At 43.0% G+C, this 15,244-nt stretch overlaps 1 protein-coding gene across 1 annotated transcript in view; it reads left to right on the top strand.

The window, feature by feature from the left end:
• LOC126260393 (carboxypeptidase B-like) overlaps positions 1 to 15,244 on the top strand; it is a 59,828-nt gene that overhangs the window by 23,719 nt on the left and 20,865 nt on the right. The window contains exons 3-4 of the mRNA XM_049957721.1: positions 6,873 to 6,969; positions 12,877 to 13,182. Coding sequence (XP_049813678.1) covers positions 6,873 to 6,969; positions 12,877 to 13,182 — 403 coding nt within the window. The remainder of the gene's footprint in view (positions 1 to 6,872; positions 6,970 to 12,876; positions 13,183 to 15,244) is intronic.

The following is a 15,244-nucleotide window of genomic DNA, read 5'->3' as shown; positions in this document are numbered from 1 at the left end:
AGTGCTCAGAGCCAGCCAGTGCTCGTCAGAGACAGGTGCATCGTCTGCAATGCCCCAGAAAGTGTGATGTGACCCTGTTACTTTCTGTGTGCACTGGTGTCCACAATTAAAGCGATAACGGAAGTTTTCAAAGGGTGCGTCTATTTTTCCACAAAACAGTGTAAAAAGGGGGTAGTAAAGTGCAAACAACGTAAAGCATAGAAAATGTAAACAACTGCAAAATGCATACCAGTAGACGAAAATATTCTTCGTTTTTTTCCCACTTAACAGATTTGCACACAATTTCCGACAACTGGCTAATGTGCTCACTGTGGTGTGTGACCACCTCTGGTAAAAATACAGGCCTGGCAACGACGGCGCATTCTGCGAATAAAGTCGACAATGTCATGTTATAACGCCCACTCTTCCATCGGAGCTGCTCCCAAGTCTTCAAGAGCGGTTGGTGGATACTGACGTCTCCCTAGTGCATCCCAGACATTCTCTGTGGGTTTCAAATAGGGAAAGCGAGCAGGCCACGTCATGCGTGCAATATCTTCTGTTTCCAAGAAAACAACAAGCACTCGTGCTCTATGAGGTCGAGCATTGCCGTCCATCAGTACGAAGTCTGAACACACACTACATCGCAACAACCGTACATGAGGTTCCAAGGTCTCGTCACTTTACCTGTTAGCTATTAAATCTTGCTGATTCACCCGTAAAATTTCATGAAGCGGTGTTCCAGTAGTCAACATAATCCCTGCTCACACCATTAGCGATCCTCCTCGATATCGGTCTCTTTTCAAAATGTTCGGGTCTCGAAATCATGTTCCACTTCCCCTACAGATGCGAATCCGTCGAGAATCACTTTCCAGACCAAATCGGGACTCATCTGTGAAAAGAACATAGGCCCACTGTTGGACTGTCCCGATGGCATGTAGACGGCTCCATTTGATGTTCCCGTCTGTGAAGACGTGTCAGAGGCACACATATAGCAGGACTCCGACAATGAAAGTCACTCTCTCGAAGCCTTCTCTACAACGTTTGCCACGATGTGGATGCTGCGAGACCAGACGCCGGTTGCTGCACAATACTGAGGTGGTACTGTGCCCTCACATCCAAGTAACTGTCCCCTCCTTCTGATGCAACACGTGGTCGGCCCTGCCCTCGTCTTCGGGATACAATTTAGGTTTCTATAAACTGTAGCCACATTCTAGAAACAACAGAACGGTTCACGTTAAGCGATCGGGCCACACGAGTTTGTGACTGTCCTGTTTCCATTCTTGCTATGGCCCTCCACGCAGAGAATCTGACAGGCGTCTTCTCTGTGCCATACTGCACCGTCTGTGACTATGTACACAGCGATTGTGGATGTGGGACTACCCGGTAAACACTAGTCCGTTTGATAGGTGCCCTGACTTCATCATTGGTTAGGTTTTCCGTCGACCGAAATGGCATCTTCCGTGCACAACTCGAACACACAGATATCCGTTGACAGTTTATGTGATTATATCGTGAATTCAGACACAGGAGGGGAAATACCGGTCTGTTGCATTAATTTTGGACATCAGTGTAGTTGGTGTGACGAATGACAGCGTGGTCTAAATGTAAAAAACGTTAACTAATGCAGACCAGTGGGAATATCGATTCTGTAAGGTTTGAATGCAACATTAATAGTGTGTTGCTTGACACAGACACGTCGATTAAATCTCTAGAGGTTGCAAAACAGTGTCACATGGAAGGACCACGAAGGACGGTAGTAGGGAAAGCGAATGATAGACTTTGGTTCATTGGGAGAACTTTAGGAAAATGTAGCTCACCTATGAAGGAGCCGGTGTACTGAACGCCAATGCTATCCATTCTTGATTATTGCTCGAGTGTTTGGGATCCAATTCGAATTAAAAGCAAAACATCGAAGCAGTTCAGAGGCGTGTTGCTATATATGTTACCGGTAGGTTCAACCAGCACGCAAGTATTGCGGAGATGCTTCAGGAACTCAGATGGATGCAGACGAAAGGTGAACAGAAACTGTTTTGTTCGGTGCTGTAGAAGAATGCTGAATATCAGGTGGGTATCTCGAGTAACTAATAAAGATGTACTGAATTAAATTGAGGTAAAACAAAATTTATGGAAAACTTTAACTAAAGGAAGGGATTCATTAAGAGGACACATCTTGATTTATCAGGAGTCAACCTGGTAATGCAGGAAAGTATGCGGGTGTGGTGGAGATATTCACAGAAGCTATAAAATACTTTATCATTTTAAAAGAAGTTCTTGATATGCGTAATGTACACAACTATGTTGTATACAGATGATTTTCGAGTGTCTACAACGTCACTGAGTCCAATCGTCGCGTTCATGCATCAAATGAAATAACTTTGTACCCACGATGATTTCTAAAGCAACAAAGGAAAATTGAGAAACAATATTAATTCATGGCGAATAAATTTTATGTACGAAAGGAGGCAAACAATGTGCAACAGTGATATGTAGCCACTAATAGTAACAATAGTTAAACGGTATTGTTAATGTTTATGACATAATTCGTTAACAGGTTCTGAAACAAGCAGTTAGAACACTAAGATACTCCAGGGAGTGGTGCTGACTTTCAGTTTGATTTGTGTCTATATCATGAAACATATGTATAGATAAAATTACTATACGTTATTTTTTGCGTTCGTTCCGGTGTGCTGTTTTACTCAGGAAGCTAAATACGATGCTTTGAGAACAGCAATAATTTGGAGTGTAAAGTTCAGGTTGAAAATGGTAGGAGATAAAAAAGTACACAGGGCCGTAATTTCTCTAGCGATAAGCTTGGTAAACAGTGTACTGAAACACAGTACGTACGCTATAGCGTTCTCATAGGCTTCTTTGATTTCTCTGTTCAACTCTTTTTCTCTTTGTTCTTCGGCAGGAGAATTTCAAGAAGGGTCTACGTTTGTTCTGTTTTCCTTTCCCCTCAGACTACTACAAAGAACTTGGACCTGCTCGTACAGCGTAACGCACTGTGCGCTAGCTTGTGAGACAGGGAGGTGCACCAGAACCGAACCGAATTCGTGCCGCCGATTAACGACCGTGGGCTGGTACGCCGGCCAACCTGATGTGTTTTTTATTCAGTTTTCCACTCTTACGCTAATGCTGGGCTGTCCCCCGAACCCGGCTTGAGAGAATACGACAGACAAACAGTGAAAATACGATAATGCACACAACAAAGTGTACACCGTTCACTGACACATACTCACACAGATTCCCTCCCTTGACGACTGTCGCTCTATGGAGAGTGTCCGACCGCGAGGTTAAATAATACAGTAAAACTTGCAGGTCAGTGGCAGTCAACGTGGTCCCTCACACCTACTAGTGGGCGTGCCAGCTTTCGTGGTGCGCGGTTGGCGGCACGGGTTCTAAAAACATTATTTAGGTTTTCATAAAATTTTGACATAAAGTATTTGGTAATTTTATCACCCTTGACTTTAATTTCACCGAAGGTTGTTTTGACTTTGCTGTATGCTGAGTGAGTCCTTCTGGCAATCGTTTCCTTTTCGATTTCTTCACATTTTTCATGCAGCTATTTCGTCTTAGTTTCTCAGCACTTCCTACTTATTTCATTCTTCAGTGACTCGTATTTCTGTATTCCTGAATTTCCCTGAACATTTTTGTATTTCCTTGTTCTATTGATCAAATGAAGTGTTTCTTCTGTTACTCATGGTTTCTTTGCAGTTACCTTCTTTGCACCTATGTTTTTGTTTCCAACTTTTGTGACTGCCCTTTGTAGAGATGTCCATTCCTCTTCAACTGTACTGCCTATTATGCTATTCCCTATTGCAGTATCTACAGCTTTAGGTAACTTAAAGCCTACCTCGTCACTCCTTAATACTTCTGTATCCCACTTCTTTGCGTATCGATTCTTCCTGAATAATCTCTTAAACTTCAGCCCACTCTTCATCACTGCTCATTGTGATCTGAGTCTATATCTTCTCCTAGGTATGCATCACAATTCAGTATCTTATTTCGGAATCTCTCTCTGACCATGATGTAATTCAACAGAAACTTTCCCGTATCACGCTGCCTTTTCCAAGTATACCTCCTCCTTTTGTGATTCTTGATTCGCTGTTACTAGCTGAAATTTATTAATATCTTGTCAAAAGCCCAAGACATAATAAAGTAAATACTGCCAGCATTTACTTTATTATGTCTTAGTCATGTTTATCATTATTATTTGATTTTTTTTGTTTTACTGTTATTATTATTGCTTTTATCATAATCTGTATGTATAGCAACTGTTGTAAAAATACTTCCGCATTTACTTTATTAGGTCTTAGTCACTACTCTTTACTCATTTTGTCACTAGAGTAAGCTAATTTTCTCATTTAAACTATGTTCATGATGTAACTCTGATGTGTGAAATGCTGCATGTGTGGAACACTGGTCCGATGTAAGAGAGGGCCTGATGGCCCTAATCTGATCAGGTTAAATAAATAAATAAATAAATAAATAAATAAATATACTCCTGTAACCACTTCTTCTACTCCTTCCCCTATAACTGCATTCCAGTACCCCACGACTGTTAGATTTCATATCCCTTTACGCTTTGTATTACCCTTTCAGTCTCCTCACATACTTTCTCTCTCTCTTCTTTTTCATCTACTATATCTAGATTGAGCTTTGGCATTTCCCTTTTCAGATGTTTCAGCTTCCCCACCACTTTGAACCTTCTGACATTCCAAGCCCCGATTTATAGAACGTTATACTTTCGTTGGTTATTCAATCTTTTCCTTATGGTCACGTTCCCGTCGGCAGTCCCCTCCCGGAGATCTGAGTGGGGGACTATTCCGGAATCGTTTGCGAATGGAAAGATCATCATGTCACTTTTTCAGTTACAGGCCACATGTCCTGTGAGTACACGTTATTTGTCTTTACTGCAGTGGTTTCCATTGCCTTCTGCTTCCTCATGCCTTTGGTTATTCCACCTCTAGGGGTAGCTTCCCACACCAAAGGCAAGAGAGTTCCCTGAAACCCGGTCCACCCCACCGTCCTCTTTGAAAAGGCCCTTGGCAGAATGAAAGTGATTTGCCAGAAGTTTTCAGCCGCCAACGGTGATTATTAATCAAAATTTAAGCAAGGGCGCGTTTCGAACCCAGGACCGAGGACGTCTTGATTATTAACTCTTGTACGCTACCCCTAGCCCGCAGGTGATGCTGACACTCCAGCTGCAATAAAAACCCAAGGAGATGGAAACATCTGGGCCTGACGGACGGGAAAGAGCCGATTCTGAGACAATGAAAATGAAGTATTGTCGTATTGCATGTATTGTTGGGAGACCACGAAGGACAGGTTCAGCATTCTAATTGGAGAGTTGTTTTCTATGCAACCACGCCTACAGGCATATTTTCTTCCTGAAGTACGAGAGCTGTGTGCGGATATGTGTATGTTAAGTGTAGGGGACACTAATGGGTATGCGTGTAGTGTAGCCTCGTGTTCGCGCAGAAACGATGAGAGAAGGGGGAGGGTGAAACCCGGTGCCGTCACACAGCCTACTCCTGTTGAAGAGGACCAAGGGCGAAGCCCCAGCTTAACCTCCCCATCCGACCACCGTATCACCATCAACACTTCACGAGACACTGCTGACAAATATGGATTCTAATGAAGGACTTTGGCTCAAGATCCACGATTTTCGCCACCACCTCTCCTGTCACCCCTGTCTTAAACTGACATCGGTACAATGAAAAATTAAAACGAAACTCTCAAAATGTGCTGTGTCGTACATCGCGTGGTTCAGTAGAAACGTACGGGCGAATATTAATAATAATAATTATTACTATTATTTCCTTCTCAGAAGTGCCAACTAAGGACTACGTGCTATTTCAATTCCTTATTCCTGGTTCTTTCTTTCAGCACTCTTTCATCTATTCACTACGTTTTTTCTTCCCGTCTTCTGACCATTTCACACCAATTTTCACACTCAGCTAGCTTGGAATCCTTTCATATTCGATACTTTTCTCCTAAACGCTTCTCTGTCTGTCGCTTCTTCACCTTTTATATTATTATTTTTTTCGAAATGCTCTTTTACTTCATGAGTACAACTTATAGACGTCTTATCCCACAACTATTTGGTCGTTTTTGGTTAATATAACGTCTTGTATTCGATATAAATGTCCTAAAACGTACCAAACTTTCTGTCTCATTAGTTCTGGTATGTTTTCGATGTTTCGATAAAGGTCATCACTACTGTGTAATTTCCAAAATGCCACAGTTTTTCCCAATGATTTGGATTTCTAGTATTTCTAATTTATCTAGAATATGTTTTAATGCTACAAGCCGCACGGATAGCGGCGTCTGTTCACACTCCTCTACTGGGATTAGGGCAGGCGTGCCGGCCCCGGATCTAATTCGCCCAGCGGATTAACGACGGGATTCAATGTGTCGGCCTTCGTGGCTGTGGTTTTTAGGTGGTTTTCCACATCCTACTAGGCGAATACTGGGCTGGTACCCAAGTCCCCCCTCAATTACACGATTTGCATACATTTAGAAAACGTTCCCACATTTTCACATGACTTGATTCAGACAGTTGGGGTACACAGATTCCGTCCCAGGGGCGAAGGGAAGGTGACACGAATAGCACCTGGCCACCCTCTAACATTAACATTAAGTACGGGATAAAGTCTAAAGAAAATGAAGGTAGTTTAATGCTAGACATTCGCTTGCATATAGATATTCTGGCTTCGTTATTGTATTGTAATGTCTTGTTTTTGCATTAATAATAACAATAAAATTAATTATCATTATTGCTATTACTACTACTCTTATTATTATTATTATTTGTGTTGAGAGAACGATGCGTTATATTGTAAACAGAATCATTTATATGATGAACAAGTGCTACCAATGTCGATTTTCAGGATCTTCGAAAAGGAGCGAAATCTGACGCTAGTGAGATCCATCCCCAAAAGCCCCGAGGAGCGCATATCATTCACCGAATACCAACGCTACGATGATGTGAGTATTGCCAGAGCTAAGATTATATTGTCTGGCTCCCTGTAACAGCCAAAAGATGGAAGTTCAAAATTTACACCAATGTTATATGACTAAGTACGATCAATACTAACATATGAGCCGGACATAGCTACCTAAACATAATTTTTAAAATCCTTACTCATTCGCTTGCGACTGTCTGCTAATTATGATGAACATTTCTCTTGAAACTGTTCCAGTATCGTATACACTGTTTCTCATTTTATAGTATTTCGTACGGCTAGACGATAAGCTGAGAACATGGACCATGGTTGTTGTATGCCAAGCGTTTCATCTTGGTTACAGTGCTTGCTGTCAGTCGTCTGTTCACCGCTACAGCAAGGCATAAATTCCTGTTCGGAAAATATCTCGATGTATTTAATGTTGCCACGTCATGACAGGGCGAAGGAAGCTTTATTTACAACGTGACATTGATAATGGCGCTGGATATCTCGTAACTGGTCATGGGCGTTAATAAACTGGAAAGTGCTAACGGGGCTCTAGTGTACTCATAATGAAGTGACATCTTTGTACGCTGTTAAATGCCTACGCTTACCACACAAGCGCTTCTTTTGTCGTTCACTGAGATAAACATCACATCGAGGCACGTCGGGACTGTTGGGAGGATTCCAATAAATCCATTAGAACCACCGAAAAAGATTACGTATGGTCTTATTCGAATGTGGTGGGCGTTATCATACCTAAATACTATTTCAGACTGTGGTATGGATTATTTTCAACCATTCCAGCAGCTCTCTAAAAGAGGCCTCCTACTTACAGAACGATTTAAGGCCTTGTTCGACCAATACTATAATATTGCTTGTCAGTTTGGGATCTGTGTCATATAGAGCCGCTAGAGGAAACTGAGAAGCTCTAAAGAAGAGTATCGTGTTCATTACAGGTTTATTTATTAAGAATGAGACCATCGTGGAGAGTTCGTGGTCATCCGGCTCCATTTCTTTTTCAGTATGGTTATAATTAAGGTCTCCACTCCAGTCTTTTTCCTGCTCTGCATGCTTGTTCCATTGACTCCCTTAGGAATTCTCATCATGCACCTGTCCATATCTCGCTGAGCAGTCCACAATGCTTGAATGTTTCTCGAGCCGAAAATCTATTTCTCACTCCTTTAACTCCTATACACAGCTGAGGTCCCAAAACTCATCCCTCCTGCATACCTACTACAGTATGCTGAGAACATGAGCTTCCCTGCAATCAATAGTATCCTACATTCATATCTGAAACTTCATCTCAACAACTTTACCCCATGAAATAATCAGTGATACCTCTGCATCAATCCTGCAAAAACCCCAGGCACTAATTGCAGGAAGTATCACCCGAGTATTCTGCACCAAAGGGCTTTACCTGAGAATCTACAACAGTCGACACAACCTAATTAATCTTAAAAGCCGGCCGGGGTGGCCGAGCGGTTCTAGACGCTACAGTCTGGAACAGCGCGACCGCTACGGTCGCAGGTTCGAATCCTGCCTCGGGCATGGGTGTGTGTGATGTCCTTAAGTTAGTTAGGTTTAAGTAGTTCTAAGTTCTAGCGGACTGATGACCTCAGAAGTTAAGTCCCAAAGTGCTCAGAGCCGTTTGAACCATTTTTTTAATCATAAAAACACACCATATCCTCTCCCAGTCTAATTTCCAAAGCCATCCCCTTCCATATCACGAACTCATGGCTGAAATCTATTCCTCCCATCCCATCCCAAATGTAATCTTAAAAAGTACGCTTTCCTCGCGCAGCTGACATCCTATTCTTCTCCTGACACCTACACTCCAAATATCACTTCCTTCCCACATGGCCATCCTTCATATTTTTTTATCTAAAATCATTTGCAAGAATTGCCACATCACAATCCCTTCCCACAATTACTAGGAGCCTTCATCAAGAAGTTCTGGTAAGGAATATAATCTACGTCACATCATTGTGTCATGAAAATAATCTACACTGCCTTACAGAAAACGTGAAGCTTCCAGAAGACATGGTCGGTTGTCAATGTAACTTCGCACACATACTCAGCATCGGCGCGTATGTTAATAATGAGAGCTGCAATTCTCTGTGACAGAATGGCCACTGGAGTAGAGTAATTTTGTTTGTGTTTAGTGCTGTTACCAAGTCTAGTACGACGCGGACAACGTTAGACGTCGAATGATCACTGTGGAAATCACTGAGTTACCATGTACTCATGTGAGACAGAATTGTCAGCATCTCACAGTGTTCGAAAGGGACCTCATTGAGGTTTCCGTTTGACCAGCTGGTCGAATCGGGCAAGATTTGTGGGGCAGTCGAACCTGACAGTAGCCCGTTGTTGGTCTGCACGAGAAGATGAGTGCAGACAGAGATGTTGTCAAGATTCTAGTCAACCACATCTGACCAACACAAAAGTGGATCAACGTACTGTGTACCAAGCACATTGTAACCCCTTCACATCTGCTCCTGCCATTCGAGATGAAGTAATGGACTTCCTGCAACGTTCTGTGTTATTCCACACTATCAGTGGGAGAACAGCAGCGGCCAGACTAGAGAATTACGGTCCCACGCGTAGGCTGCCGTTAACACCATGACACAAACGGCTACGTTTGGAGTGGTGACGCGACAGGGAAGCATGGACTACTGATGAAGGGCATGACCATCGTGGGCGAGTTTGCTGGGCGCCTGGGAAGAGCTGCCATTTATCCAATGTTTTGGAGAGACACGGAGGTGTTACTCATGTTGTGGGGCGTTACCGAGTATAGCTTCAGCTCATGACTCGTAGTAGTGAGGAAACTCTGACAGAATAACACAACGTCAGGAACATGTTGTGTGATCACGCGTTATCTTTCATGCGACAGTATCGTTGTGCCATTTTTGGACGAGACAGTATTCGTCCACATATGGCGAGTGTCCCTGTGACCCATCATCGGGATGTTGATGTACTCATGTGGCCAGCAAGATCATCAGATCTGTCCACACTAAAATATGTAGGAGACCAGTTCTGACGTCAACTCCATTCCTGTGTCAGTATAAAGGATATCATGCATCAGATACAGTAGTTGTGGGCTATTTTGCCTCAGAATAGGACACAACAGGTTTACAACACTTTCCCCAACCGAATTAGTGACTGCATCCTAGCCAGAGGGAGCGCAACATCATACAGATATGTGGACTTGTAGTGCCAAGTTCTTTGAAGATTCGCCTCGACTTGGAAATAAGTGAGATTAAATAACATATCCTCTCAACCCGTGAAGTTTCATTTCGTCTTTTTCTCCGTTTTTTGGTACTTAACTTTTGTGTTAGGTAGTGTATTTTGCCTACCTAAATTATAAATTAAAGTATGCAATGGCTACAGAGTGCTAATTTGTTAGCTGCCAGCCTACACCCAATAGGAGAAGTGTAAACAACCCTTAATAAAAGAAAACACAGTGACTAAAAGCTTTTCAGTTTCAGAGACGTTACAGTTTCTGAAACTTCATTTAGCTTTCCAAATGCCCTTTATTTTGTTATTATTCACTTATTAATTGAAATATTGTGGCTTAAATTACAAATTATGGATTTGTACAGAGCTATAGATTTAATTTCTAAGAAAACTGTACAGACAGAACTTTGTTTGAGAAGTATCTTGTCACAGGGTCAGTTTATGAGGATGGAGCATATATGTAACAGAGTTTGGAATTATTCTATATCGATTCACGGCAGACATAAAAAGAAAATTTCAAACTTATATAGTGGGCCAAACAACACTTAACAATGTTAGGCAATTATAATTGTTCTGTTCATTTATTCTGCTTTCCTACCTAACGTTTTCTTCAGCAAAACTAACTATAATACCACGTCATATGGTTCTATGACATCATTATTAATTTGATTTTTTTATTCAATGTGCTGATTGTGTATTATGTTTAATTATAGTTGATGTTTAAGATGGCTTTCAAAGTGACTCGTCCATTCAGTAAAAAATTTAGCTGAGGCTATTACTCGTAGTACTGAATACCCCAGCAAACCACAATCGTCATTTTAAAAACGACGAATCTGTTTATAGAAAAAATGACGATTCTGCCCTTGTTGCTGAAATCATTATGTCGCCACCTTCTTTCACGATTCAACCAAGTAGAATGCAGAAGAAAGGGGAAATTTTCACCATCAACATTTAAAGCAATGGAAGAGTGTTACCTAAAGTTCCAGATCAACAGACTTTTTAGCAAACTTTTACCTTAATTACACTACTGGCCATTAAAATTGCTACACCAAAAAGAAATGCAGATGATAAGCGGGTCTTCATTGGACAAATATATTATACTAGAACTGACATGTGATTACATTTTCACGCAATTTGGGTGCATATATCCTGAGAAATCAGTACCCAGAATAACCACCTCTGGCCGTAACAACGGCCTTGATACGCCTGGGCATTGAGTCAAACAGAGCTTGGATGGCGTGTACAGGTATAGCTGCCCATTCAGCTTCAACACGATACCACAGTTCATCAAGAATAGTGACTGGCGTATTTTGACGAGTCAGTTTCTCGGCTACCACTGAACAGACGTTTTCAATTGGTGAGAGATCTTGAGAAAGTGCTGGCCAGGGCAGCAGTCGAACATTTTCTGTATCCAGAAAGCCCCGTACAGGACCTGCAACATGCGGTCGTGCATTATCCTGCTGAAATGTAGGGTTTTGCAGGGATCGAATGAAGGGTAGAGCCACGGGTCATAAAACATCTGAAATGTAACGTCCTTTGTTCAAAGTGCCGTCAATGCGAACAAGAGGTGACCGAGACGTGTAACCAATGGCACTCCATACCATCAAACCGGGTGATACGCCAGTATGGCGATGACGAATACACGCTTCAAATGTGCGTTCACCGCGATGTCGTCAAACACGGATGCGACCATCATATTGCTGTAAGAAGAACCTGGATTCATCCGAAAAAATGACGTTTTGCCATTCGTGCACCCAGGTTCGTCGTTGTGTACACCATCGCAGGCGCTCCTGTTTGTGATGCAGCGTCAAGGGTAACCGCAGCCATGGTCTCTGAGCTGATAGTCCATGCTGCTGCAAACGTCGTCGAACTGTTGGTGCAGATGGTTGTTGTCTTGCAAACGTCCCCATCTGTTGACTCAGGAATCGAGACGTGGCTGCACGATCAGTTACAGCCATGCGGATAAGATGACTGTCATCTCGACTGCTAGTGATACGAGGCCGTTGAGATTCAGCACGGCGTTCCGTATTACCCTCCTGAAGCCACCGATTCCATATTCTGCTAACAGTCATTGGATCTCGACCAACGCGAGCAGCAATGTCGCGATACGATAAACCGTAGTGGCGATCGGCTACAATCCGACCTTTATCAAAGTCGGACACGTGATGGTACGCATTTCTCCTCCTTACACGAGGTATCACAACAACGTTTCACCAGGCAACAACGGTCAACTGCTGTTTGTGTATGAGATATCGGTTGGAAATTTCCTCATGTCAGCTCGTTGTAGGTGTCGCCACCGGCGACAACCTTGTGTGAATGCTCTGAAAAACTAATCATTTGCATATCACAGCATCTTCTTCCTGTCGGTTAAACTTCGCGTCTGCAGTACATCTTCGTGGTGTAGCAATTTTAATGGCCAATAGTATGTTCATATTCTATGCGGCGACAGTACGAGTATCTGACACAGCTGACTCTGATCTGTCCTTCCAGTCGGAGACACTTAGCTTGTCAGCCCAGTTAGTGATATTCGAAACGGGTAGCCTAGCGAGTATCGAGTTGTACACGCCTCGGCACCATGCTTCACCTCTTCCCTTCCACTCAACAAACAGAATGGCATAACGTCACAACTGTACACTGCACAAGCATCCATCATAGTCTGCCATCCCGCTGGTTACCAATGCGCCCAGTTAACATTCTGACTTGGATTTTACAGATCCGGCAGTACCTGTCGCAGCTGGCATCAAGCTATCCCAGTACAGTGACAGTGCAGACTATCGGACAGACGTACGAGGGTCGCCCTCTGGATATCATCCAGATATCCTCTGGAGGCGGCGGCTCCAGGCCGGTCATCCTGATCGACGCCGGCATCCACGCCAGGGAGTGGATCGCGCCAGCTGCCGCCCTCTACGTCATCAACCAGCTGGTCGAGAACGCAGCCGAGAGCGCGCTCACAGACAGCGTCGACTGGCACATCATCCCCGTGCTCAACCCTGATGGTTACGAGTACACTTTCACAAACGTAATGACTGCTTGGCTATCTTCGTATCTGTCCTAGGGCTGCTATTTATAGAAAAACTGTATTCCAACAAAGCCACTCAGTTCTAATGACACTGTTTAATTACCGTTTTATTAATGAATTACAGAGGGTCTGCCTTCTTGGAAGAGCAGAATTATTGCTTTGTTCAGTTCCCAAACATGTTTCACTGCAGTTGTGGCATCTTCAGTGCGTATTTTCTGTAATGCTTGTGAAATACAAAGATACAAATTTTACGCAGGTTAGGAACATGTGGACATCAGATTTTGACGTTGTTTAGATCACAAATAATGTTTACCTTTTTTATGCTGTGGGTGCCGTGTGACTTTCAACAAGAATGATCCACAGCTTCTGAGCCACACGTCAGTTAAATTTTTGTCGAGAATATAACGTCTAAACGGTGAAATATTGGTAGATGCCCGTTTTTGAAGTTTATCATTGCTGCAGTTGAACTGTCTTGAGCTCTGCTTGGTTATTATTTGCCTGCTGAATGTATTGGTTTGTTTTTATGGGTAAAGTGAATCGTGGGCATCAGTAATATTTCGTTGAGGATTTGATTTAGAAAACCGTTTGGTGTGGTTTACTGTTTATAGATTGTGTTGGGGATTTACAACGGTAAAACACGATAATCATCTCTATCATTCATCAAGAATAGAAATAGATTAACACAAAAGCTATCATATGGAGCGACAAAGTCGTCATTGATCGTGCAGTATTTTGCAACGCTGTAAACTAACAAACAAACAACAGAGAATAAACTCGAGTGCGCGCACGCGAATTTCGCGGCCGTCAATCGAGAACAACACAGTAGAACAAACGACTGTCAGCAGCATACCTGAAAGGTAAATGTCAGTGAAAAGTGACTGAAAGCCACAGCAATGTGGTAACATTCTGGATTCAGCAATGAGAACGAGAAAACGTAAGTAAAGGCTACTGTAAATCCGCAGCACAAGCAATAAATAGGGAACACCGCCAAATAGTTTTTCAAACCAAAACGTCACTAATTTTTACCGATGCCCACAGGTCATTTCAAGCATAAAACCAATTATACCGACACATTCAGCAGACTTATAATAACTAAGTACAACTTAGGTCATAGCAACTGTTGAAATGGTAAGCGCATAAAGGGTTATAGGCCACCATTTTACCGGAATACGTAGTTTAAAACATACATTCTGAACAACTATTTGGTTCAGACCTTGCCCTAACATCCTAATGTTGCGTATGAACGGATGTACACTGGCGGAAAAAAGATCGCAACACCAGGAAGGACTTGTGTGACATAAACGAAAGTTGGCAGGCAGGCGTGTTTCTACCAGTGGCTGGACGTTGCTTCTGCGATACTGCAGAAAGACTTGACAGAATTGTAGCCAATGCACGTGGATGCTGACAGTGGTGGCCAAGAGAATGTATGGTCGCAAGAAGACCGGGCTCCGGATGGACACATGGCACTACCGAACGGGAAGACCATCGTATTCGGTGTGTGGCTCTGCCGCATCGTACTGGATCTTCAGCAGCAATTTAAGCAGCAGTTGTCACTACAGTGACACAACGAACTGTTACAAATCGCTTACTTCAAGGACAGCTCCGAGCCAGATGTCCTGTAGCGTGCGTTCCGCTGCCCCCAAACCAGCACCATTTGCGACTTCAGTGGTGTCAAGCGAGAGCTCATTGGAGGACTAGGTGGAGGTCTGGATGGAAGGTGGGGTGTATAAAGAGAGCCACTGCTCAGAATGACGTAAAATTTGAACTGCATATTATTGACGCAGAGAAAAACACCATAGAAAAAAAACGAAAATTTGGCTAGTAGATGGCGCTGTAAGCGCCAGAATACGCATACCAACAGACACGCGCCACACGGCTTTTCCTCATTTTGCTTCCGAGACGCCCAACTGACTGTCCATGAAGGATCGTGCGCTGCTGGTAAAGCTGCAGAAGTTTCGGACTCTCAAGGGCGTGATAAAAGACATTGGTCCCATTTATGCTAAGAGTCTGGAGAAAATGATTACAAAATTCGAAACGACAAGTTTTTTTGAAGTGCAGTGTG

This window comes from Schistocerca nitens, chromosome 5, assembly GCF_023898315.1.
Source record: "Schistocerca nitens isolate TAMUIC-IGC-003100 chromosome 5, iqSchNite1.1, whole genome shotgun sequence".
Classification (NCBI taxonomy): domain Eukaryota; kingdom Metazoa; phylum Arthropoda; class Insecta; order Orthoptera; family Acrididae; genus Schistocerca; species Schistocerca nitens.
This window is presented reverse-complemented; position numbering and strand designations above follow the sequence as displayed.